Below are 26673 nucleotides of genomic sequence, written 5' to 3' on the forward strand. Positions count from 1 at the left end.
CAAATTTCACAACTTTATTCTTTTGGATTCTCTAAGTTAGATTCTGTGCCACATGAAACCTCAAAAATGATTCCAAAACAATAAAATGTATCATAAAATTACACAAATCAGTTCTATTTGATTCTTTGATTCTTTACACAATCTCAAATTTAATGATGTAATTCTATATGATTCTTTATACAATTAATTATTTCATCATAAAAACTCAAGTATGATTCATTTCTCAAGTATGATTCATTTGGATTGTTTAAGAAACAAACAATTCAGTGCTGAAGTGTCAAATTTGATTTGATTCAGTTTTGTTTATTTCATGATTTAATGCAATTCAATTCAGTTTAAATATGGAAATTAAAACTATTGAAAATTTTAGGTGCATCATGATGCATTATTATACCCCCCCCCCCACACACCATCACCTCACACACGCACACACACACACACACACACACACAGTCATTCCAGTTAACCAAAGCTAACTACGCCATAGCACTCTGTCTACTGTTCACTCCAAGCCCACTGAATCCTCCACTCCTCGGTCAGTCCTGCGCTCTTACCTGCAGCTTTGCCTCACTGTCCGTCAGGAAGGTCAGTTATATCACATGTATGATAAAAATGCACGACTCATAATTAGGAAGCATGCTAACGAGCTCCCAGCCAACTACAGCGCCTGTGTCCAGGTCAGCAAGTGCTCAAACAACCAGGCCTAGAAAATCACGAGCAGCCTAGCGATCACATCCACAGCGCTCCACCCGCGGGCTGGGGTCACACCGCGGGACGGGAGCTGGTATGCGGATGCTGTGGGTTTACTGGTTTTGGGCTGTATGAGGAGGGGGTACTAATTTGGGCAAGCAACCCCCACCGCCCCCCCAACGGTCATGCACCATGCAAAGCCCCCTGCATTCATACAGCCCCATCTCCAGCATTGTTAGCTGTTAGCCTCTGCAATACAGAGCCGTGACCTCTCTCTGTGGAATAACCATCATCTTCATCTTCATCATCATCATCATCATCATTCAGAGTCTAATCCAACCACACCATACATCCAGTTTTACACCATTTCCTGACGATGATTCAGTCCAGGCATGTTTAATGTTTGCTTCTTTAGCTACGAGGCTAATGTAGTAAGCTAACACAGAAGCACAAACAAATTAGCATCACGCTAACTGCAAATAGAGCTGCTTACTATTATCTATAAACATGAAACCATTAGTTGTTACCCACATTAGCCTACTAGCTCCAGAGCTAACTGGTGGTTTCAAACTTCTGTTACTTGTTAGCTACATTAGCGTTGTAGCTCTAACTCAAATTGGTGGGGTACATTAGCCTACATTAGCATTGTAGCTCTAGCTCTAATTGGTGGGGTACATTAGCCTACATTAGCATTGTAGCTTTAGCTCTAATTGGTGGGGTACATTAGCCTACATTAGCATTGTAGCTTTAGCTCTAATTGGTGGGGTATAAGGTTCTATTACTTGTTAGCTACATTAGCGTTGTAGCTCAAACTTAAATTGGTGGGGTACATTAGCCTACATTAGCATTGTAGTTCCAGAGCTATTTGGTGGGGTATGAGCTTCCATTACTTGTTAGCTACATTAGCCCTGAAGCTCTAGCTCTAATTGGTGGGGAATAAGCTTGTGTTTATGTTTGTGTTTTTTTTTTATGTGTGTGTTTTTTTTATATATGTGTGTGTGTGTGTTATATATATATATATATATATAGTTAAGGCACGAGTGTGTCTCCTTCACAGGAGCAGATTTACCCGTTTCTGCGACGGCCTATATAGTGACCTCAGGCAGGACGTGGGGATACGCTGTCTCCATGGTGACAGGGTACGAGGCATCCTTTCTTCCGCCAGCGTGGAACTGGAAAACGTTTGTTTATTTATGTGTATTTATATTTATATATTCTCTTTGATGGTCAGGGGGGCAGGTTTTGGGGTCATGTGTGTGTTGGGGGTCAACATCGAAAAAAGGTCAGGGTGGTGAGGGATGATGGACACATCTCAGACCTCAATAATAGCAGCGATTCTCCAACCTCTCTTTAAACAAACTGTGCTTTCAAGGCTGATATATGTAAATAAGGCTAAAGTGTAATGAGCTGGAGCAAAGCTAAAATGAGCTCTGTTCTGATTGAACCCGATTGAACCCGATCTAGCGGGTTCCGTACCAGCACGGTGCGGTACAGTGAGGTCGGCATTCGGCAGACAACCAATCAGTGGAGTGGGTGGAGGCTCATCGATTTGTAAGGGCATCAAAGGCTATCTTGTCAGAAGTTCTACTGAGGAGGACTGTGTCGCAACACACAGTGCAGCGCCCCCTGCTGTGTATGAGGGCTGGTCACCCATGACCCATGCTAACTCCTGTCCACCATCAAAAGCTTCTACAGTGGACACATAAGTGTCAGAACTGGACCTCTGAAGGTGGTCTGGTCTGGTAAGCCCTGAAAATCTGTGTCAGATCTTCGATTGATCCACCTCACAGGAGTTAAAGAATCTGCTAGAACGTCTTGGTACTAGATACCACAGATACCACCTTCACCTGTCTTCAGAGGTAGAGGGAGATGTTTTGGTGGAGTGGCGATTCCCATCAGCATATTAGGCAGTGGTGGTCCTAATGTTTTGGATTATTGGTGTATATTAGTACACTTTTACTTTTGAAATTTTGTAAATTGTATTTATTTATTTATTTATTTTAAACACACATTGGAATTTCCTACACTTCAGAGGAATGTCGTTCCCGACCAGATGTATTTAAGTGACGGGGCCGTAAACAGACCCGGCGCTCTGGCTCAGGAGAGTATTGATCAGTAGCTTTTGGCTGGCGGCTTTAAATAGGATTTACAGCCATTTCCTGTCTGGAGAGACTCCCTCCATTCACTGCAGAGTTTCATTTACGCCACTCTCCGTTTTCTCTCCGTGATGAGCGCCAAGCCTGCCTCTGCCGCGGGCGGAGGAGAAGATCGATTCCAGCGTCCTGCGCTGTCTGAAGGTCAGAGAACGTCTAGAATGACCCAGAAAGCTCCACTTCCTCCTCCCACCCCCTGCTGGTGTGCTCAGCAGGTGAAGGAAACTGCTGCTCAGCAGAACTCCTGAAGGTGAATGAGTGCAGCATGGCGACCTGAATGATCTCCACAAACTAGCCTAGCATAATAGCAAATACAGCTGATATTAATGAGCTCTAGGTTCAGGCCTGCAGATGGGTAATGGCTGCCTTACCGAGTCAGGAGCTAGTCAACTTGCTAGTCAGGCAGTTAGCCGGCTAGCTAAAGTGCTGGTGAGGTGGCTCCCGTTAGTGTTATGTGATATGTTTGGTAGGTAACTTAGCGGGTGTGCTTAAGGGTGTAGACCTAATCCCATAAGAATGACCCTCATATTAACTGTGAAGGACTAATGTACACAAACTAAACCAAACCATGTGTAGTCATGTGAGCGTTACTCTGTTGTCATGTGAGCGTTACGTTGTAGTCATGTGGACGCTATATGTAAGGAGCCTTCTAATAAAGTGATACAATAGAGATACAAGGGTTTTGACTTACTTGCCTTACTTGACTTTAATTCTGAAATTCAAAGTTTGAGAGACCAAAGAGGAGTGAGCAGCTCCTCCCCTCTCGGTTTCTTCTTAAACTGAAGAGCAGCTCTAGCAGTGCCGGCGTCGTGATACATCCTGTCCCCTCGACTGTTCCATTGGTTAAAATCGCGTATGTGATTTATTGTGCATCTTCACGCTGCTGTCGTACTTATATACCAGATTAAAACGTATGAAGATATTTACTGATTATTACTTAGACATTTTTATCTGGATAAAACGTCACTATTTAACTTCATTTATTAAATAAGAATCGCATATTAGCAAAAGTTCAACAAGATAATATTGTTGTTGCTACGCTGGCATATAAAGCTGAACCCAACAGGTAAAGCTAGCTATCGTGCACTCGCTATCCACTACCGAGCTAACCTTGTGCAGGATCAGTAGATAATTAGAATCCAAAAATAATAAAACAATAAAAAAACAAACTACCACTAGATAAAACACACTGTGAATGAGCCACTCGGCTGGCTAACCAGTAGCATGCTAGCTAATACAATCAAAGGGGGATCAGCTCGATTGGCTAACTAGTAATAAGTAGCATGATAGTTAATACAGTCGAGGGGTGGATCAGCTTGACTGGCTAACTAATAGCATGATGCTAATACAGTCGAGGGAATGGATCAGCTCAACTGGCTAACTAGTAGCATAATAGCTAATACACTCGAAGGGGGATCAGCTCGACTGGCTAACTAATAGCAAGTAGCATGATAACTAATACAGTCGAGGGGGTGGATCAGCTTGACTGGCTAACTAATAGCATGATAGCTAATACAATCGAAGGGGGATCGGCTCGACTGGCTAATGAGTAGAATGCTAGCTAATACAATCGAAAGGGGAATCAGCTCTGCTGGCTAACTAGTAGCATGCTAGATAATACAATCAAAGGGGAATCAGCTCGACTGGCTAACTAGTAGCATGATAGCTAATACTGTCGAGGGGTGGATCAGCTTGACTGGCTAACTAATAGCATGATAGCTAATATAATCGAAGGGGGATCAGCTCTGCTAGCTAACTAGTAGCCTGATAGCTACATCAGCTGGCTAATGTATTGGGTCCTAAATGGTCCTTCGGTAAGATGACGTCAGAGGGGACAGGATGTGTCAGGACACCGTCATTAACCCTCCCTCCCGGCTGTTCTCCATTACAGTAAACGGAGCAGGCTGCTGAAGGGAATCGGGTTCAGTGAGCCTAATGATTCGATACCTGATCCAAGTTTAGGAGCATTGTTATTATTAGGAGTTCTTGTTCCTAGAACCAAAGCGAAGTGAAGGCGGAGACGCACCTAAACTACAGAACCGCCGTCCCCTCGATATCTGACCTTCTGAGTCTACAGCTTCCTGTAATCAGTTCTCAAACTCATCAGTGCTGCTCTGGGATGGAGATGGGAGTGTGTTGGGCTGGTCTGTGCAGCCTACAGAGGGTGTGGTGTTGATGATTGGCAGGGTAACGGCACAATGAAAGGCCAGCTGCTCTCTAGGGGGGGTGGGACTGTGGACGGGGCTGTAGGCGGGGCTGGGGTTCTTACCTCACAGCCGGACTCCTCTTTGGTCTTACACTCCCAGGTGTATCTGCTCATGGTTTTCTGAAGGGGGTTAGAGTATATTTTATACCTCATTATATACACACACCTCAGAGAGAGAGAGACAGAGAGAGAGAGACAGAGACAGAGAGAGGGAGAAAGAGAGACAGAGAGAGGGAGAGAGAGAGACAGAGACAGGGAGAGGGAGAGAGAGACAGAGAGAGGGAGAGAGACAGAGAGAGGGAGAGAGAGACAGAGAGAGAGAGACAGAGAGAGAGAGAGGGAGAAAGAGAGACAGGGAGAGGGAGGACAGCAAAAGAAAGATAAATAAATAATAAATAAAAATACAATGATCAGCCATAACATTAAAACCACCAGGTGATGTGAATAACACTGCTGATCTGGTTCTCCAGAACATCAGGCAGGTCTTGTGAGGTCTTTCCGGTATGCAGTGGTCAGTACCTACCAACAGTGCTCCAAGGAAGGACAACCAGTGAACCGGTGACAGACAGGGTCATGGGAGGCCCCGTCCACCTCAGAACGTACAGGTCTACAGAGGATCTGCTGCTAACGTTAGTGTTGGTGCCAGGTAGGATCCCACAGCAGGACACCTTCAGAGGTCTTGTGGAGGACATGCCTCAACGGGTCAGAGCTGATTTGGTGGCACGAGGGGGAACTACTCAATATCAGGCAGGTGGTTTTAATGTTATGGCAGATTGGTGTATATATCAGTGGTGAGCTCTGACTGTGACTCTGAGTTATTAACGGCATAACGCTAATTTCTGCTAGCGCCCCTTGGGCAGTTGTAACAGTATGTTAGAGCTAAGCTAATGTAAAGGTAAAGGTAAAGGTATAATGTTGGTTCATATGGGCATTTTTTAGAGGTTCTAGATTAAATACTCAATATTAAAGGTTTATAAAATGGGAACATTAAATTATTAGTATTACAGCCTATAAGACTATTTCTAGCTGGTATTTAGTAAACAGAAGGCCAAAATCCCCAGTGTTATATTCGCTGTATGTAAATGTAAATGGTTTCAGACTGAATTCTAAATAATTCTAAATAATAAATAATTTATAAATAATTCTAAATAAGTATTTTGAATATTATAAAAAATAAATACATAAATAAATGAACAATAATCAGTCTTTTCACCTGTTTCAAAAATAATTAAAAATATGGAAAATTTGGTTGTTCCTAGAATGCCCTGAGGGTTCCCCACTGAGATATACTGCATATATGCATTTAGAGACATAAGGATAGAGAGAGATACTGAGAGACATAAGGACAGAGAGAGAGACTAAGAGACATAAGGACAGAGAGAGAGACTAAGAGACATAAGGACAGAGAGAGAGAGACTAAACGAGATAAGGACATAGAGAGACTAAGAGACATAAGGATAGAGAGAGATACTGAGAGACATAAGGACAGAGAGAGAGACTAAGAGACATAAGGACAGAGAGAGAGACTAAACGAGATAAGGACATAGAGAGACTAAGAGACATAAGGATAGAGAGAGATACTGAGAGACATAAAGACAGAGAGAGAGACTGAGAGAGATAAGGACATAGAGAGACTAAGAGATGTAAGGACAGAGAGAGAGACTGAGAGACGTAAGGACAGAGAGAGAGACTGAGAGACATAAGGACAGAGAGAGAGACTGAGAGACATAAGGACAGAGAGAGAGACTGAGAGACGTAAGGACAGAGAGAGAGACTGAGAGACAAGGACAGAGAGAGAGAGACTGAGAGACATAAGGACAGAGAGAGAGACTGAGAGACATAAGGACAGAGAGAAAGAGACTGAGAGACATAAGGACAGAGAGAGAGACTGAGAGAGATAAGGACATAGAGAGAGACTGAGAGATGTAAGGACAGAGAGAGAGAGACTGAGAGACATAAGGACAGAGAGAGAGACTGAGAGACATAAGGACAGAGAGAGAGACTGAGAGATGTAAGGACATAGAGAGAGACTGAGAGACGTAAGGACAGAGAGAGAGACTGAAAGACATAAGGACAGAGAGAGAGACTGAGAGACATAAGGACAGAGAGAGAGACTGAGAGACATAAGGACAAAGAGAGAGACTGAGAGACATAAGGACAGAGAGAGAGAGAGAGAGACAGTAAGCTCGTGCTTTAGCTCAGGTCTGACAGCGGACGGTGTGAGTGACCGGCTCTACAGCTGTTCATGACGGCTCACTAATGAAGGTTAGTTTAGCTATTGGCTCGGTGCCAAGCGTCCTAATCACGCCCACGAACTCGAGCCCCGGTCGTCCAGGTAGACAGGAAGGTAAGGTGGAGGAAAGAGCAGCTAAGAGTGGACAGATGAGCAGCGGTCACTGAGAGGGGTCAGTAAAGGTCACTGCTGGGGAGGTGGTGTTAGTCTCGGTGGGCTGGGCGAAGGTTCTGATACGGCTACTGAGAAAAGAAGAAGAGGAAGAGAAGACAGTGCACACTCAAATCTTCAGCGAGCAGAGAGATGGGTTACTACGTGGACATGGACCGATACAGCCCTGTGAGAAAGTTTGTGCACCCCTGTTCAAAGCACTCTCCTTGTATAAGTGTAAATAAGTCATCTAGAGGAAACTTAAATATATATAATATATTTAAAAAATATATATTCATATATAAATTATGTTATTATTATATATTAGATTGTTTAAATATAGTATTATATATATTTAAAAATCCGCAGTTTAGACATAATTTCTATTTATTTACTAAAGTTAATAGTAGTAACATATAATAATATTATATAATATAATATAATAATACCAATAATAATAATAACAACAATAACATATTATAAATAAAACTTTGTCATAATTTAGCTTAATATGTTAAAGTTTGAGTTAATAAACAGTATTTGTGTATTAAAATGCATAAAATTGTGTTTCTGTGGAGGATGAGACTTATTTAGAGCCCATTCTAGATAGCTAACTCAATAGCATGGCTAGGGGTGCAGCTAACCTTTAACCCTGAAGCTAACTTTAAAGCGTTTCCACAGATTTTACAAAGTTACAGCATCATTCAGTGGTTCAGTTGGTGTGAAATTGCTAATTGTAGAGAAACTTGCAGACTGTTAATTTGAATATATGAATTTCCCATTAAGACTTTTATTTTGAAGGGCACGTTTACTCAAGCTAATGTGACTGGAGAAGAAACCCACCATAACCCTTATTTAACTACCTTTACTGTAAGCTAAGCTACCTACTGAATATTCACAGCCATCAGTTACCTCAAAAGGCTTTAGCTAGCTAACCTATTAATTAGCATTAATTAGCACAGAGACTAAAGTTTGTGTTTGAACGGAAGAAGAACTTCTCAGCTCGTGCTAAAATGCTAATGCTCTGCCTTCTCTAAATTGTATGATTTCACATTAGTAGCTGCTAGCTGCCAATGATGCAAGAATGTAGTCGAGTTACCTCAGGAACACTAGCTAAGCTAGGTAACTTATTTGGATACAACTCGTTAGATGTTGCTAAAATCTGAGAATGTATTGGAATGGATAAGCTAAACTGTATAGCTAGCATAGCTATCTAGCTACCATTATACATAAAGTCGTTGCAGCCTTGAATTCTTGACAGACTGATATTTTACGTTAGCACCTGCTAGCTGCTAACGATATATGCAGCAGTACTTTAATAAAGTTACCTCAGGAACAGTTTAGCTAGCTAACTTCATAATTCGCTTTAAGTCTGGCTAACATCTGAGAACCTGTTCAAATCTATGAGTGTAACTTTGCTAAATGGTACATTATGAAAAGCTACGTTGTTACGTTGTTAGCTACGTTGTTACCTACGTTGTTAGCCTTGATGTCCAGCATTATCTAGGCATTATGTAACTGAGAATTTAGCATATTCTGATCAAACACCACATTCAGTCACTTTGCTAATGAATGTGGGGGAATTACCTATGAAGTTGATGCTAACAATGCAAGCAGCAATCTTTTAACTGTTTCCTCAGGAACACTTTAGCTAGCTAATTAAAAAATTTCCAATGAAGGATGTCATGAATAAGTTTAACTTTGGTAACTGTTATGTAATGAATCACAGCTTTACTGTTAGCATAAATATCTAATGTTAGCTATGCATAAGCTAGCTGAGAAGCTTGTTCTCTTTAAACACCTCAAACTTCAGTCTCGGCTAATGCACAGGAATTACCTTGAATTCGTGACAGAACTTAACATTTCATATTAGCTGACGATGCTAGCATCAGTTACTTTAAGAATACTTTAACTAGCGAACTTAATTAGATAACTCACAAGACTTAGTGCAAATGAACACAAAGGCCGTCAGTGTAGCATTGCTAAATGTTATACTTAGTAGCAGCAAATTTTTAACCGAGTTTCTTCAGGGACATTTTAGCTAGCTACTTTACTTAGATAACTCGCAAGACATCTGGGACATTGGAGGACCTGTTTTGGAATGTATTCTATGCGTATTATAGAAATAATATTTATATTTTACTACATAAATTGATTCTAAAGCTGTGTAATTGCTAAATGATACACTATAAATAAGCTATGTTCTAGCCTAGCTATTTACCGATATCTACACAGTCACTGCAGCCTTGAACTCTTGACAGAACTTAATGTTTAACATAGCAGTTGCTAACAGCTAACAGTTAACAGCGTATGTAGCAGTCCTTTAATTGAGTTACCTCAAGAATACTTTAGCTAGCTAACTTTGATAATTCGCTACTCATCTGGCTAAAATCTGAGAACCTGTTAGAATGTAAGTATGAATTAAGGTAACTTTGCTAAATATTACATTATGAATAACAAGCTATATTGTTAGCATTGTTATTTAGCATTAGCTTGGCATTAGTTAGGTGAGAATTTAGCATCCTTTTTTAAAATCATAATCTAATCAATGCATGGGAATTATCGACGTATTAGCCGTAGCATTATTTACATTATTTCACATTAGCAGCTGCTAGCCGCCAACGACGCCAGCAGGGGTTTGCTTATCAAGACACACCCATGGTTATCCCACACAAGAGAACTACGCCCATGTTAGCGCTACTTCTACCCATGCTGCAGGTGCGTTAGCCAGGCCTCTAGCCCCTCCACCCTTCTCACGCCACCTACTGGTGGTGGCGAGACGTTGCATCTCAGATGTTTATCCTGATTTTCAAGATTTATTCATTCTTTTTTCTTCTTTATTTGAATTTCATGAACACCCCCCCAACCCCCACCCCAACCAACCCCCACCCCACCCCTCCATCCATCTGAACCAGGATAAACGAATGAAACGAAACACAGAAATATATATAATATATATATAGATGCAGCAAAGCGGACAAGCAGCAGCGGCTCGCATGGCCACTATGAGGCGCATGTGAGCATTTGAGCATGCAGTAATGCAGAGGGAAGGGAGGGAGGGGGTCAGCAGGGTGCTGTGGGGTAGGGTGAGGGGGCATGGGGGGGTTTAGTGTCCCATTGATGGTGAGTCTGCACACATCGAACTTGGCCAGCCAGGATGGCGTACAACTAGGCTGTTTGGCTAAACCCTGGTTTATCCCTGCTAATAGACCAGCCTGGCCAGATCGAGCTAGACAACCAGTATGACCAGCATGACCAAACTGGTTGACCAGCATGACCGAAAATCAAATGCAGCATACTTTATGCTGGTCAAGAGCTGATTAGCCAGCTAGCTTACCAGTATAGGGTATGTTTTCGCCTGGATGACCAGCTTTTCAACCACCCTGACCATCAAAGGTCAGCTTAGACCTTCTGAAACCTGCGACCAGAAGCAACTCAAAGGATCGGTTCTTTCAGCAGGGGTATTATAAGGGTCACTGAAGTCCAAGAGATGATCTAAGCTATGGTTTACGATGTCTAACGGAACCGGAAGATGTTCAGAGAAAGATTTGCGTAGGCCTAAAGCACTGTATACTAGCATAGCGGCTAACCCCACCAGACAGGAGAGCACTGCTATGCTGTAGCTGCTGTAGCAGTAAAGCTATCACACGGCTGCCTACCACCATTAGTCTCGGCTAGGCTAGCCTCAGTGTGCTAATCAGTTAGCTATGCTAAATTTCTGTTGCTGTTAGCCACGTAGCCTTTAGCTCGCTAACGCACACGCTGGTTTAGTCATTAGGCAGTATTAAACCCATGCCGTCATGGGAGTGTGTGAATGGTTGTATGTGTGTGTGGGGTGTGTGTGTGTGTGTAATTCAGCCTCTGCATTGATTCTCAGTGGTGGGATCAATATGGTGGGTTTCTGATGGGTCCCTCTCACACAGCTGGATAAAGACACACACACACACACACACACACGTGAACATTCAGCAGGAAGATGAAAGGAAGTCATTAGACTGCGGTCAGCAGCACATGAAAACTGAATTCATTATAGACCACCACTAGCAGAGGAGTGTGTGTGTGTGTGTGTGTGTAGGTGTGTGTGTGTGCTTTATTAAATGTGCATGTATGTCTGTATGCGTGTGTTTGTGTGCAAATCCATATGTGTGTGTATAAGTATTAGGGTAAGTCAATGTGTGTGTGTGTTCATATATGTGTGTGTGTGTGTTTATATGTATGTGTGTGTTCATATGTGTCTGTGTGTTCATGTGTGTGTCTGTGTGTTCATATGTTAATGTATGTGTCCATGTGTGTGTGTCCATGTGTGTTCGTTCATAGGTGTGTGTGTTCATATATGTGTGTGTGTGGATATGTGTGTGTTCGTATATGTGTGTGTGTCCATGTGTGAGTGTGTGTTCATATGTGTGTATGTCCATATTTGTGTGTGTGTGTTCGTTCATGTGGGTTTGTGTGTGTTCATGTGGGTGTGTGTGTGTTCATATGTTAATGTATGTGTCCATGTATGTGTGTGTGCTCATATATATATGTGTGTTCATATATGTGTGTGTGTTCATATATGTGTGTGTTCGTTCATATGTGTGTGTGTCCGTGTGTTCATATTTGTGTGTGTGTTCATATGTGTGTGTCCATATTTGTGTGTGTTCATATGTGTGTGTGTCCACATTTGTGTGTGTGTGTTCATATACATGTGCGTTCATATATGTGTATGTGTACACATATATGTGTGTATTCATATGTGTGTGTGTGTGTGTGTGTGTGTGTTCATTTATATGTCTGTTCATATGTGTGTGCGTGTCCATGGTAACAGCAAAAGAAAGTTTTTTCTCTCTATCCTCTGTGAAGCGTGTTGCTATGGTAACTGCTGTTTCCCCGGTAACCGCGCGCACCGATGTGTGAGAGCAGACCTGTCTGGACAGAGAGCCCCAGCCCCCTCCCCCTCCCCCCCGCAGGAGAGACCCTCTCCTCTCTCAGGCCCATGCAGAGAGAGAGTGAGAGAGCGCGAGAGGGAGCGTGAGGGAGGATGGAGGGATGGAGAGAGAGAGAGAGAGACGAGAGCACGTTACCTGACAGATAATGTTATCATAGTAAGCCAAAGCACGAGCATGAGGAAGGACAGGGGGGGTGTCGCACAGTTTCCTTACGTTTGGGTGGGAGCCCTCAGCGATGGTGGAGAGAGAGAAATTATCATTGTGCTGCTCCGAGGACGGGCGATACTTACTGCTGCAGGAGAGAGAGAGAGAGAGAGAGAGAGAGAGAGAGCATTAGTGCAGTAACAGGTTTGCTCATCGAGTTCACACACCTGCTTAAAGGGCCCATACTCACAACTACCTGTTCTTGTGATGTCACACATTTACATATCTCCGCCTCTTCACGACGCTCAGGCACAGTATTTAATGGTGATGTGGGCTGGGTAGGCTATAGTGTGTGTGTGTGTGTGTGTGTGTGTGTGTGTGTTCTCTCGCTGCTGCCCACTCTTCATCTCGTCTGTCAGGTTATGAGTGACTGAAATTACACACAGCAGATGGAGGAGTGGGCGAGACACCTTCACTCAGCTTCCTCTACAGACTCTCTCTCTTTCTCTCTCTCTCTCTCTGTCCTTCAGCCTCTCCCAATTCCAGGCAGTTGCGGGTCTGTTGCTATGTGATCACTAGGGTGAAATTGTGTTTTTTTAGCTGCAAAGTGGTTGCTATGGTATCCTAGGTGGTTGCTATGGCGTTGCTAAGTGGTTGCTATGGTATCCTAGGCCTTTGCTATGGTGTTGGAAAGTGGTTAATAGTGGTTGCTATGGTGTTGCTAAGTGGTTGCTAGGGTATCCTAGGAAGTTGGTATGGTATCCCTGGTGGTTGCTATAGTGTTGAATAGTGGTTGATAGGTGGTTGCTATGATAATTCTAATGAGTTGCTATGGTATCCCAGTTGATTTTTATGGTGTTGCTGAGTGGTTGCTAGGTCTGTGCTATGGTTTCCCAGGTGGTTATTTAGTGGTGGCTGTCACTCTCTCTCTCTCTCTCTCTCCCCTCTCACTATTTCTCCCCCCTCCTCTCTCTCTCTCTCTCTCTCTCTGTTTTGTATTCATCCTCAGTCTGACTCGCTCTGCTCTTCCTCTCCTGTGTTGTGTAGCGTAACTGTGTGGAGTGTGTGTGTGTATGTGTGTGTGTATGTGTGTTTAAATCCTGTCCACATCCCCCTCCACTGCTCTCTCAGCAGTAAGTAGGTCACCCTGCTGCACACACACACATACACACACACTCACACACACACACACACACTGGTCTACTTTCAGCTGGATCTGCTGTGACATCATCTGTTTCATTGGTGTTAGCGACATATGCTAAACATTAGCACACTATCCACCTCCAGCTCACAGTCACTTGGTTCACTCAACACACCCAACATACCCAACACACACACACACCATATCCAACACACACACACACACCATATCCAACACACACACACACACACACACACACACACACACACAACATACCCAACATACCCAACACACACACAACATTGACGCTTTGACGCTTCATGTTATTTCTTCTTTCTTCTCTGTCTCTGTTCTTTATTAAGTACTAATTATGTAAAGCTGCTTTGTGACGACAACAGTTGTAAAAAGCGCTATACAAATAAATTTGACTTGACTTGACTTGACTTGAACATATCTAACACACACACACAACACACACACAACATACCCAACACCCAAACAACATACCCAACCCACACACAACATACCCAACACACACACACACCACACACCCAGCATACCCAACACCCACCCACACACAACATACCCAACACCCACACACAACATACCCAACACCCACCCACACACAACATACCCAACACCCACACAAAACATACCCAACACACACACACAACATACACAATACACACACACAACATACCCAACACACAACATACACAATACACACACACAACATACCCAACACCGACACACAACATACACAATACACACACACACAACATACCCAACACCCACCCACACACAACATACCCAACACCCACACAAAACATACCCAACACACACACACAACATACACAATACACCCACACACAACATACCCAACACCCACACACAACATACCCAACACACACACACAACATACCCAACACCCACCCACAACATACCCAACACACACACAAAATACACAATACACACACACAACATACCCAACACACACAACATACACTGAGTTTGCCTTGTTTACCACACCGTCACATGAACTGGTTTTGTGTATAAGTAAATGTACAGGTGCTTTAAATGACATCACACACAGGAAGTTTGAGCTCTTGGAGCAGCGAGGAGCAAAAAAAGGTCAGTCCTGAGGTCATTTCGGGTCCGTCAAGCTCAACCCAAGCACCCCCTCACACAGCATAGAGAGGGGAACCTGTAATTCCCTACTAGTATGGCTGAGAGGGTTGTGAGTTAGAGTCCCGAGCCATTCCACCTTACCATCAACAGCTGGAGTCTGAGAGAGCACAACTGGCCGTACTCTCTCCGGGTGGGTAGATGGCGCTCTATCTCCCTTCATCTTTCTTAAGTGATGTTGGCCAGCACAGGCGTTGGCACAGGCGTTGGCACAGGCATTGGCACAGGCATTGGCACAGGCATTGGCACAGGCTTTGGCACAGGTGTTGGCACAGGCATTGGCACAGGCGTTGACACAGGCGTCTGCCTGCCCTAGTAAGTATAGCTGCGTCCAACTACTTCTGTAAACATTGCCATCCTTACTGCTTCCCTGGGTTTTGCCTGATCTGCAGCTCAGCAGAGCTGACTAGCACATGGATCCACATGAGCTACAGATCAGATGAAATCCGGGAAAGCAGAGAGGAACCATAACAACTCAAAGAACCCTTCAGATGCTTAAATTTGGTCTTCTTCTTCTTCTTCTTCAAGGGTTCTTCAGATTGGTGGAAACCTTTTGTTCCACTATCACAAGTCAAAGAACCCGTTCTCAGCACCATATAGAACTTGTTTTGGGGTCTCATGTCGAGACAAAGCCACTGTTCAGATTATTATTTACATATTAATAAAATCCAGAGGTGCTGCAGTCCCCTCAGGACCCCATCCCCCGCCCCTGCTCTCCATCATCGTCATCTCTGTTTCCGCCTCCAGCTTTTCTAATCTTCATTCACTGGCTTTTTTAATTTCCTCACCTCTATCTTCTCATCTTCTTCACTTCCTCACGCTCTATTAGCGCTGTCAGTTCATCAGGACCCGGCGTCCGCCTCGCTGATGTCACTGCGTTTTAATGGCCCATGCTAAAAATAATCCTCTGTTCGTTTAGGGTCAGCTAAATGAGCCTAAAATCCTAAAATCAATGTTTGATGCAAATAATACACACTGGTTGTGGGGTGATGAAGCTGAAGGTCTAACTGTGTTCACTGGTATTTAACAGAGCCTACAGGAGGACATTTAAAAATACACACTGGATGTTTAAAGCATGGCTGCTGTCTGTGGCATTAAACAATACATACAGGCTGCAGAAGACCTGGCTGTTTTTGATGACATCTAACAATACATACTGGATGCAGAAGACCTCACTGCTTATAATGACATCTAACAATACACACTGGCTGCAGAAGACCTGGCTGTTTTTGATGAAATTACACAATACATACTGGCTATAGAATACCTGGCTGTTTTTGATGAAATTACACAATACATACTGGCTATAGAACACCTGGCTGCTTTTGATGACATCTAACAATACATACTGGCTGCAGAAGGCCTGGCTGCTTTTGATGACATCTAACAATACACACTGGCTGCAGAAGACCTGGCTGCTTTTGATGACATCTAACAATACACACTGGCTGCAGAAGACCTGGCTGTTTTTGATGAAATTACACAATACATACTGGCTATAGAATACATGGCTGTTTTTGATGACATCTAACAATACATACTGGCTGCAAAAGACCTGGCTGTTTTTGATGAAATTACACAATACACACTGGCTGCAGAAGACCTGGCTGTTTTTGATGAAATTACACAATACATACTGGCTATAAAATACATGGCTGCTTTTGATGACATCTAACAATACACACTGGCTGCAGAAGGCCTGGCTGCTTTTGATGACATCTAACAATACACACTGGCTGCAGAAGACCTGGCTGCTTTTGATGACATCTAACAATACACACTGGCAGCAGAAGACCTGGCTGTTTTTGATGAAATTACACAATACATACTGGCTATAGAATACCTGGCTGCTTTTGATGACATCTAACAATACATACTGGCTGCAGAAGGCCTGGCTGCTTTTGATGACATCTAACAATACACACTGGCTGCAGAAGGCCTGGCTGCTTTTGATGACATCTAACAATACACACTGGCTGCAGAAGACCTGGCTGTTTTTGATGAAATTACACAATACATACTGGCTATAGAATACATGGCTGTTTTTGATGACATCTAACAATACATACTGGCTGCAGAAGACCTGGCTGTTTTTGATGACATCTAACAATACACACTGGCTGCAGAAGACCTGGCTGTTTTTGATGAAATTACACAATACACACTGGCTATAGAATACATGGCTGTTTTTGATGACATCTAACAATACATACTGGCTGCAGAAGACCTGGCTATTGTTGATGACATAAAAAAATACATACTGGCTGCAGAAGACCAGGCTGTTTTTGATGACATCGAAAAATACATACTGGCTGTAGAAGACCTGGCTGTTGTTGATGACATGAAAAAATACATACTGGCTGCTTTTTATGACATCTAACAATACATACTGGCTGCAGAAGACCTGACTGTTTCTGATTAAATCTAACAACACACACTGGTTGTAGAAGACCTGGTCTTTTGATGACATTAAGCAATACATACTGGCTGTAGCAGAGGGAGCGGGGGGCACTGACCCCTCTGTGATCAGTGTTTAGTATTATTTAGTAGCTTTAGTTTAGTATCCAGTTTGTGTGTGTGTGTGTGTGTGTGGGGGGGAAACTCCCACTGTCAGGGAGTTTCTCCACATGTGGAATGTCTACTGGAATCCATTCAGAAAGCAGCCTGCCATATAATACTAAAGGTTTCTATAGCAACCACTTGCAGTGGCCCTGTGTCACAAGTTTAGAATGAGTCACAGTGTGTAATATGGGGTGTGGCGTGGTCTTTTATTTGGTTGCTAGGACATGATTAGTTAGGTGGTTGCAAGGACAGTATTAAGGTAAAAAAGCTATCGTATGCACACACAGCCCCAGAGCGGTGGGCAGCCAACTCCAGCACCCCAGCATCCGGGGAGCAGAGAGGGTGAAGGGCCTTGCTCAAGGGCCCAACAGTGGCAGCTTGCCGAGCCCGGGAATCGAACCCATAACCCTGTCATCAACAGCCTGGAGCTCCAAACTCTGAGCACCACTGTCCAGGTGGTTGCTATAGTGTGTCAAATGGTTGCTTTAGGTCATTTATGTGGCTGCTAATGCATTAGAGGTGGTTGCTATGGTATTTTATTTGGCTGCTGATACATAATCAGTTAGGTGCCACTGTGTGACGCGGTTGCTAGGTTATTGTTTAGATGGCTGTAATGACATTAGAGGTGGTTGCTATGGTATTTTATTTGGCTGCTGGGACATAATTAGTTAGGTGCTACTGTGTGACGCGGTTGCTAGGTTATCGTTTAGATGGCTGTAATGACATTAGAGGTGGTTGCTGTGGTATTTTCTGATGTGAGATGACATCACTACAAGGGTGGGCAATAGCCCCTTCTATCTGGCTCCCCCTGCTGGCGGGAGACTCACCTGCGTTTGCGCAGTTTGTTGTTTTCAGTCTTGAGCACGTGCAGTTTCTTGGCGAAGCAGACGATGATCATGAAGAGCAGCAGGACAGTCAGGGCCGAAGCTCCGATGGCGATGCACATCACCTGAAACTCTGTGATGACCGACTCACAGCGCGCTCCTTTGTGCCACACGTAGTCCTGGATATTACACCTGCAGGACAGGAGGAACAACACCAGATATCAGACACATATCAGACACATATCAGATATCAGACACATATCAGATATCAGACACATATCAGACACATATCAGATATCAGACACATATCAGACAGATATCAGATATCAGACACATATCAGACACATATCAGATATCAGTCACATATCAGACAGATATCAGATATTAGACACATATCAGACACATATCAGATATCAGACACATATCAGACACATATCAGACAGATATCAGATATCAGACACATATCAGATATCAGACACATATCAGACACATATCAGATATCAGACACATCAGACAGATATCAGATATCAGACACATCAGATATCAGACACATATCAGACACATATCAGATATCAGACACATATCAGACAGATATCAGATATCAGACACATATCAGACACATATCAGATATCAGACACATATCAGACAGATATCAGATATCAGACACATATCAGACACATATCAGACAGATATCAGATACATATCAGACATCAGACACATATCAGACACATATCAGATATCAGACACATATCAGACACATATCAGATATCAGACACATATCAGATATCAGACACATCAGATATCAGACAGATATCAGATATCAGACACATATCAGATAGTTATCAGACTGTTATCAAATTGATCACCATTTAAAGCCATTACCAGTAAAATCAAACTAGTAATACCAAACTAGTAAGACCAAACCAGTAAAGCCAAACTAGTAAAGACAAACCAGTAAAGTGAAACCAGTAAAACCAAACTAATAAAGCCAAACTAGTAAGGCCTAACCAGTAAATACAAACCAGTAAAGTGAAGCCAGTAAAGACAAACCAGTAAAGTCAAACTGGTAAGACCAAACCAGTAAAACCAAACTGGTAAGACCAAACCAGTAAAACCAAACTAATAAAACCAAACTAGTAAGACCAAACCAGTAAAGACAAACCAGTAAAACCAAACTGGTAAGACCAAACCAGTAAAGACAAACCAGTTAAACCAAACCAGTAAAACCAAACTGGTAAGACCAAATTGGTAAGACCAAACCAGTAAACACAAACCAGTTAAACCAAACCATGCTCCTGAGTGATGCCACAGCCATGTGCCTCAGAGAGCATCATTCAGCCCTGCAGTACAGAACAGCTGGTTCTGCTGGATTAGCGCTGTTTGCCCAGGTGTTGGGATGTCAGGTGAATGAGAAAAGGTAACAAAGCCATAAATAACTTTAGCCATCTGTCCTCCTGTCTGCACTGGTCAGGACAGGTGGACCTGAAAGACAAACCTCACAGGGAACCAGCGTCATCATCATCATCATCATCACCCTCATCATCATCCTTATCACTCTAGTCTAATCACGCTGAGCCTGGGCGTGGCGATGGAGCAGGAGCTACAAAACCATAAAAATCAAAGGGAGGTTTGTGAGCCTTTACTCTTCTGAGAAATCTAAACAGTAGATGTTGGAACATTGCTGTGAGGAGGATTTGATTGCATTTAGTCTCACAATAGCATCAGTGAGGTGTTGGATGATCAGTTCTGACACTCCAACTCATCTCAGAGGTCCATCATCACTCCAGAGAACCCCACAGCTCAATACTGGAGGTCTTTACTTGACACCCCTTTAGTCTACGCTCTGCATGGGTTATCGGTCAGTGCAGAGCTGTGTCAGCAGCTGGGGAGACCCGTCTGGATACTTTTGGACACATAGTGGTTTTAGGTTCTTTAGAGCTTATCAAACGAGTAATCGTTATCTTTATAATAAGACTGTCGGCCCTGGTGCCCAGTGCCACACTAAACTGTGCTTCACCCCCAGCCTCCTCGGACCCTCGGGACGCCCATCAGACGCTTCAAAAGCGGCAGTTTAGTTCCTCCCTGACCGGCCAGAACTGTGCTTTGATTCCACACATGCTCTCCGGTGCCACCTGCATTATTCATGAGCTCTGAGCTCGTTCTCCGCCAAGGGCGAGTTAAAATTCACCACTTTCAGCGTTTATTCCCACATCCGGGTCGTAGCATGTGCTTCACCTCCGGATCTCCGCTCCCCCTTTTTGGCCTTTCCTTTTTAGACTAATCGGACTGTGTTTCCTTCAGAAAGCTGGATAATTTCTGCTTGAATCGCTAAATGAAGTCCTCTGTAGATTAGAGATATTAGAGGTTTATTAAAATGCTCTTTAATGAAGACAGATGAATCCTGAATTAGACATTTCTGAGTAATGTAATGTTCACTACACATTAAGATCTATTCATTATGACCTTTATTAGTACATAACTGGAGCTCTGCAATATTTATGTTCACTAATAATGACATTATTATTAGTTAAAATGCACAATAAACCCTTTGTTACCATCCTGTTACGTTTTTTATATTTAAGGGAACACAAATTAGAGATTTATACAGATGTTATTTGCTCAATTAAGCCATTATTACACATTTAATACACCTTAAACATTTAAACCTCTCTAAAGTGTCCTGGCTTTCCCCCCACTGGTATAACTCTGCCAGCTTTCACTGCTTTGCATGAAGCTACTGATTAGTAATATGTATGGTGTAATACAAGGCATGGAGTACAAGGGGTTAAGCTCTATTTATTAAGACCCTTATTAGTCTATAACTAAGGTCTGTTACGTAAAGGTCACTAATAATTACATTATAATTACATTATTATTACATTGTGATATGAATCACTGTTATGATTCACAGTGATTTGTTATGATACAGTATGTTACAAAATGTGATACATAGATCATAATTACATTTCATGAATAAATATTTTAGAAATGTCTAATTCAGGATTTACTGGATAAAGAACATAGATGAAATCCCCTAATTTGTGTTCTGTTGAAATAGTGTTTCCATGATTACTACTGTTATTATTTCTGCATCGCACCGGACAGAAGAATTTCAGCAACCAAACACACAAAAACAAGCTTCTCCATCTGAAGCCTGCTGACCTTTCTCCTCCTGAACAGTGAACGGCCGTGAGACAATGCTGTGAAGATAACTCGACCAAAAAAGGCTTTAAAATATTGGAGTTTATATCTGGGCTCTGTCAAGACCAGCATTCCCTCCATATGAGACACACTCTCTAACTCCATCTGTAACACTCAGACAGCGGACGAGAGAGAGAGAGAGAGAGAGAGAGAGAGGGCGTACGGAGGAGAGCTGAGAGTTAGTGTGTAATAACTCTGTAATAAGTGCGTGGTCCTCTTAGCAAGACGACACCAGACCGAACGATACAATACCAACCCTTACTATCTGTCACGGTTCAGTATGTTAAGATAGTTACAGTTACAGTGTTACAGTACTGTGTGTTATAATACAAAATGTTATGCGACACTGCGCCATGCTGCAAATGATACAATGTTCCGAAACAATGTGAAATGATACAATGTTCCGATACATTGTAAAATGATACAATGTCCTGATAGATTGTGAAATGATACAGTGTTCCGATACATTGTGAAATGATACAATGTTCCGATACATTGTGATATGATACAATGTTCCGATACATTGTGAAATTATACAGTGTTCCGATACATTGTGATATGATACAATGTTCTGATACATTGTGAAATGATACAGTGTTCCGATACATTGTGAAATGATAGTGTTCCGATAGATTGTGAAATGATACAATGTTCCGATACATTGTGATATGATACAATGTTCCGATACATTGTGATATGATACAATGTTCCGATACATTGTGAAATTATACAGTGTTCCGATACATTGTGAAATGATACAATGTTCCGATACATTGTGAAATGATACAGTGTTCCGATACATTGTAAAATGATACAATGTTCTGATACATTGTGAAATGATACAATGTTCCGATAGATTGTGAAATTATACAATGTTCCGATAGATTGTGATATGATACAATGTTCCGATACATTGTGATATGATACAATGTTCTGATACATTGTGAAATGATACAGTGTTCCGATACATTGTGAAATGATAGTGTTCCGATAGATTGTGAAATGATACAATGTTCCGATACATTGTGAAATGATACAGTGTTCCGATACATTGTGAAATGATACAATGTTCTGATACATTGTGAAATGATACAATGTTCTGATACATTGTGAAATGATACAATGTTCCGATAGATTGTGAAATGATACAATGTTCCGATAGATTGTGATATTATACAATGTTCCGATAGATTGTGAAATTATACAGTGTTCCGATACATTGTGATATGATACAATGTTCTGATACATTGTGAAATTATACAGTGTTCCGATACATTGTGATATGATATGATACAGTACGTAACGAAATGTGTGTGATATGTTACAAAACATTGTGATGTGTTACAATGTTCTGATACACTGTGACGTTACGATACAGTGCTACAACACAATACGTACTAAATATGTTGGGAAAATTGTGAAATGTTATGATACAGTTTGTTTGTGATACACTGTGATGTGTTACGATATGATAGGTTATAATACCAGACATTACAATATGACATGACACAATCCGCAATGTACCGACACTTTACACTACATTAGGATACAGCGCTGTAGATCTGTATACTGTTACACCCTTATCAAACACACTCAGCTTCCTTTCACTGTGTGTGTGTGTATATGTGTGTGTGTGTGTGTGTGTGTGTGCACTTTTAAATGTCTTGAGACATCTCAATCTGGAAAAGAAAAAGAACCTGTCATGAATCTCTTCCTCTCACACAAACACACTCTTTCATTATCGTACACACACACACACACACACACACACACTCACACACACTCACACTCACACACACATACACACTAACTCACACATCTGAATGCCTACAATGAATGAAGGTTTTAAAAGACATGAGGAGGGGGAGTTTAACTGCTTTTCAAAACAGACATCTGTGAAGGGAGTGTGTGTGTGTGTGTGTGTGTGTGTGTGTGTGTGTGTGTGTGTGTGTGTGTGTGTGTGTTGGCAGGAGTTGGCCCTAGAGGGCATTTACTTTAGAGAGAGAGCCAAAACAGAGAGAAGAGTGAGCGAAGAGAGTGAGCGAAAGAGAGAGAGCAAGCATTTAGGCTCAGTGAGAACAGCTCCATTCCCCCAGAATGCGGAGCTATGGAGGTCAGGGTTCCTGATAGAGTCATAACCAGCCCAGGAGCTCCATGAGCACCAAACCCATGACCTGTGCATTACCATGACCCAACTCTACCTGCCTTCAGCTTTCATCTTCTTACGACTGGGGAAGATGGGAGGGTCAAGGGCAGCTAGAGAATCTGGCAGGTTGAGCTGAGTCTGGGCAAATAACCTTGCCGAACAGAGGGCCAGGAAGGGTAAGCAGCTGGACAGACGGTCCCTCTGGACTGTGAGAGTGTGTGGAAGTGTGTACCTTGGCTCTGCAGTAGCTGAAGCAGATGTAGTTGACATCTTTCAGACCTCCTCTTGCTGTCTGCTTGTCTGCTAAAAGACTAATCACCGCTTTGCTGCTCCAATCACGGCTCTACTGCTCCAATCACAGCTCTACTGCTCCAATCACGGCTCTACTGCTCCAATCACAGCTCTACTGCTCCAATCACAGCCCTACTGCTCCAATCACAGCTCTACTGCTCCAATCACAGCCCTACTGCTCCAATCACCGCTCTACTGCTCCAATCACAGCTCTACTGCTCCAATCACCGCTCTGCTGCTCCAATCACAGCCCTACTGCCCCAATCACCGCTCTGCTGCTCCAATCACGGCTCTACTGCTCCAATCACCGTTCTACTGCTCCAATCACTGCTCTACTGCTCCAATCACCGCTCTGCTGCTCCAATCACCGCTCTGCTGCTCCAATCACAGCCCTGCTGCTCCAATCACCGCTATACTGCTCCAATCACGGCTCTACTGCTCCAATCACTGCTCTACTGCTCCAATCACGGCTCTACTGCTCCAATCACTGCTCTACTGCTCCAATCACGGCTCTACTGCTCCAATCACCGCTCTACTGCTCCAATCACGGCTCTACTGCTCCAATCACAGCTCTACTGCTCCAATCACAGCCCTACTGCTCCAATCACGGCTCTACTGCTCCAATCACCGCTCTACTGCTCCAATCACAGCTCTACTGCTCCAATCACTGCTCTACTGCTCCAATCACAGCCCTACTGCTCCAATCACCGCTCTACTGCTCCAATCACGGCTCTACTGCTCCAATCACGGCTCTACTGCTCCAATCACTGCTCTACTGCTCCAATCACGGCTCTACTGCTCCAATCACTGCTCTACTGCTCCAATCACAGCTCTACTGCTCCAATCACCGCTCTACTGCTCCAATCACTGCTCTACTGCTCCAATCACGGCTCTACTGCTCCAATCACCGCTCTACTGCTCCAATCACAGCTCTACTGCTCCAATCACAGCCCTACTGCTCCAATCACTGCTCTACTGCTCCAATCACAGCTCTACTGCTCCAATCACGGCTCTACTGCTCCAATCACTGCTCTACTGCTCCAATCACGGCTCTACTGCTCCAATTACTGCTCTACTGCTCCAATCACGGCTCTACTGCTCCAATCACTGCTCTACTGCTCCAATCACTGCTCTACTGCTCCAATCACTGCTCTACTGCTCCAATCACAGCCCTACTGCTCCAATCACCGCTCTACTGCTCCAATCACTGCTCTACTGCTCCAATCACTGCTCTACTGCTCCAATCACAGCCCTACTGCTCCAATCACCGCTCTACTGCTCCAATCACCGCTCTACTGCTCCAATCACAGCTCTACTGCTCCAATCACCGCTCTACTGCTCCAATCACCGCTCTACTGCTCCAATCACTGCTCTACTGCTCCATTCACCGCTCTACTGCTCCAATCACTGCTCTACTGCTCCATTCACTGCTCTACTGCTCCAATCACTGCTCTACTGCTCCAATCACAGCCCTACTGCTCCAATCACCGCTCTACTGCTCCAATCACCGCTCTACTGCTCCAATCACAGCTCTACTGCTCCAATCACTGCTCTACTGCTCCAATCACCGCTCTACTGCTCCAATCACGGCTCTACTGCTCCAATCACCGCTCTACTGCTCCAATCACGGCTCTACTGCTCCAATCACCGCTCTACTGCTCCAATCACGGCTCTACTGCTCCAATCACTGCTCTACTGCTCCAATCACCGCTCTACTGCTCCAATCACGGCTCTACTGCTCCAATCACGGCTCTACTGCTCCATTCACCGCTCTACTGCTCCAATCACGGCTCTACTGCTCCATTCACCGCTCTACTGCTCCAATCACGGCTCTACTGCTCCAATCACGGCTCTACTGCTCCAATCACGGCTCTACTGCTCCATTCACCGCTCTACTGCTCCAATCACGGCTCTACTGCTCCAATCACAGCTCTACTGCAATTATATTTCACTGTTAGGCTTTTTAAGTGCTCATGTTAGGACTGTATTTAGTGTAATATTAGTGTAATAATAGTACACAACAGCATGAACTTCATACAGCTTACAGGTTTAGCTCCATCAGGTCCTGCAGTGACCCCCTGTGCTGGGGCAGGGTGATCCCCAGATGGAGCGGCTTGGGGGTATTAAAGGTTATCATTAATCGGACCCCACTGCGTCTGTCAAAGAAACAATCACAAGTACCCACTGATCTATTAAAGCCTGTCCAGTTAAAGCACCAATCAGACTTTTAGGTTTATTCTAATGTTATATAGAGTTAATTACAGGTAGACACTCTCACTGACCACTGACTTTATGTTTATTTGGGTTCATTCTAATGTTATATAGAGTTAATTACAGGTAGACACTCTCACTGATCACTGACTTTATGTTTATTTGGGTTTATTCTAATGTTATATAGAGTTAATTACAGGTAGACACTCTCACTGACCACTGACTTTATGTTTATTTGGGTTTATTCTAATGTTATATAGAGTTAATTACAGGTAGACACTCTCAGTGATCACTGACTTTATGTTTATTTGGGTTTATTCTAATGTTATATAGAGTTAATTACAGGTAGACACTCTCACTGACCACTGACTTTATGTTTATTTGGGTTCATTCTAATGTTATATAGAGTTAATTACAGGTAGACACTCTCACTGATCACTGACTTTATGTTTATTTGGGTTCATTCTAATGTTATATAGAGTTAATTACAGGTAGACACTCTCACTGATCACTGACATTATGTTTATTTGGGTTTATTCTAATGTTATATAGAGTTAATTACAGGTAAACACTCTCACTGACCACTGACTTTATGTTTATGTGGGTTT

The 26673-nt window shown here is 43.1% G+C and overlaps 1 protein-coding gene across 6 annotated transcripts in view; it reads right to left on the reverse strand.

Moving 5' to 3' along the window:
* cspg5a (chondroitin sulfate proteoglycan 5a) overlaps positions 1-26673 on the reverse strand; it is a 52091-nt gene that overhangs the window by 1538 nt on the left and 23880 nt on the right. Inside the window, exons 3-5 of one of the 6 annotated variants that reach the window (XM_072692547.1) lie at positions 18220-18408; positions 12574-12649; positions 5113-5169 (exon numbers count right to left, since the gene is read on the reverse strand). In XM_072692547.1, the coding sequence (XP_072548648.1) occupies positions 5113-5169; positions 12574-12649; positions 18220-18408 (322 nt within the window). Of the gene's footprint in view, positions 1-5112; positions 5170-12495; positions 12653-18219; positions 18409-26673 lie in introns of all 6 variants that reach the window. The other 5 variants (XM_072692546.1, XM_072692545.1, XM_072692549.1 and 2 more) reach the window with 5 other exon arrangements.

The sequence above is a fragment of the Salminus brasiliensis genome, chromosome 1 (assembly GCF_030463535.1).
Source record: "Salminus brasiliensis chromosome 1, fSalBra1.hap2, whole genome shotgun sequence".
Taxonomy (NCBI): domain Eukaryota; kingdom Metazoa; phylum Chordata; class Actinopteri; order Characiformes; family Bryconidae; genus Salminus; species Salminus brasiliensis.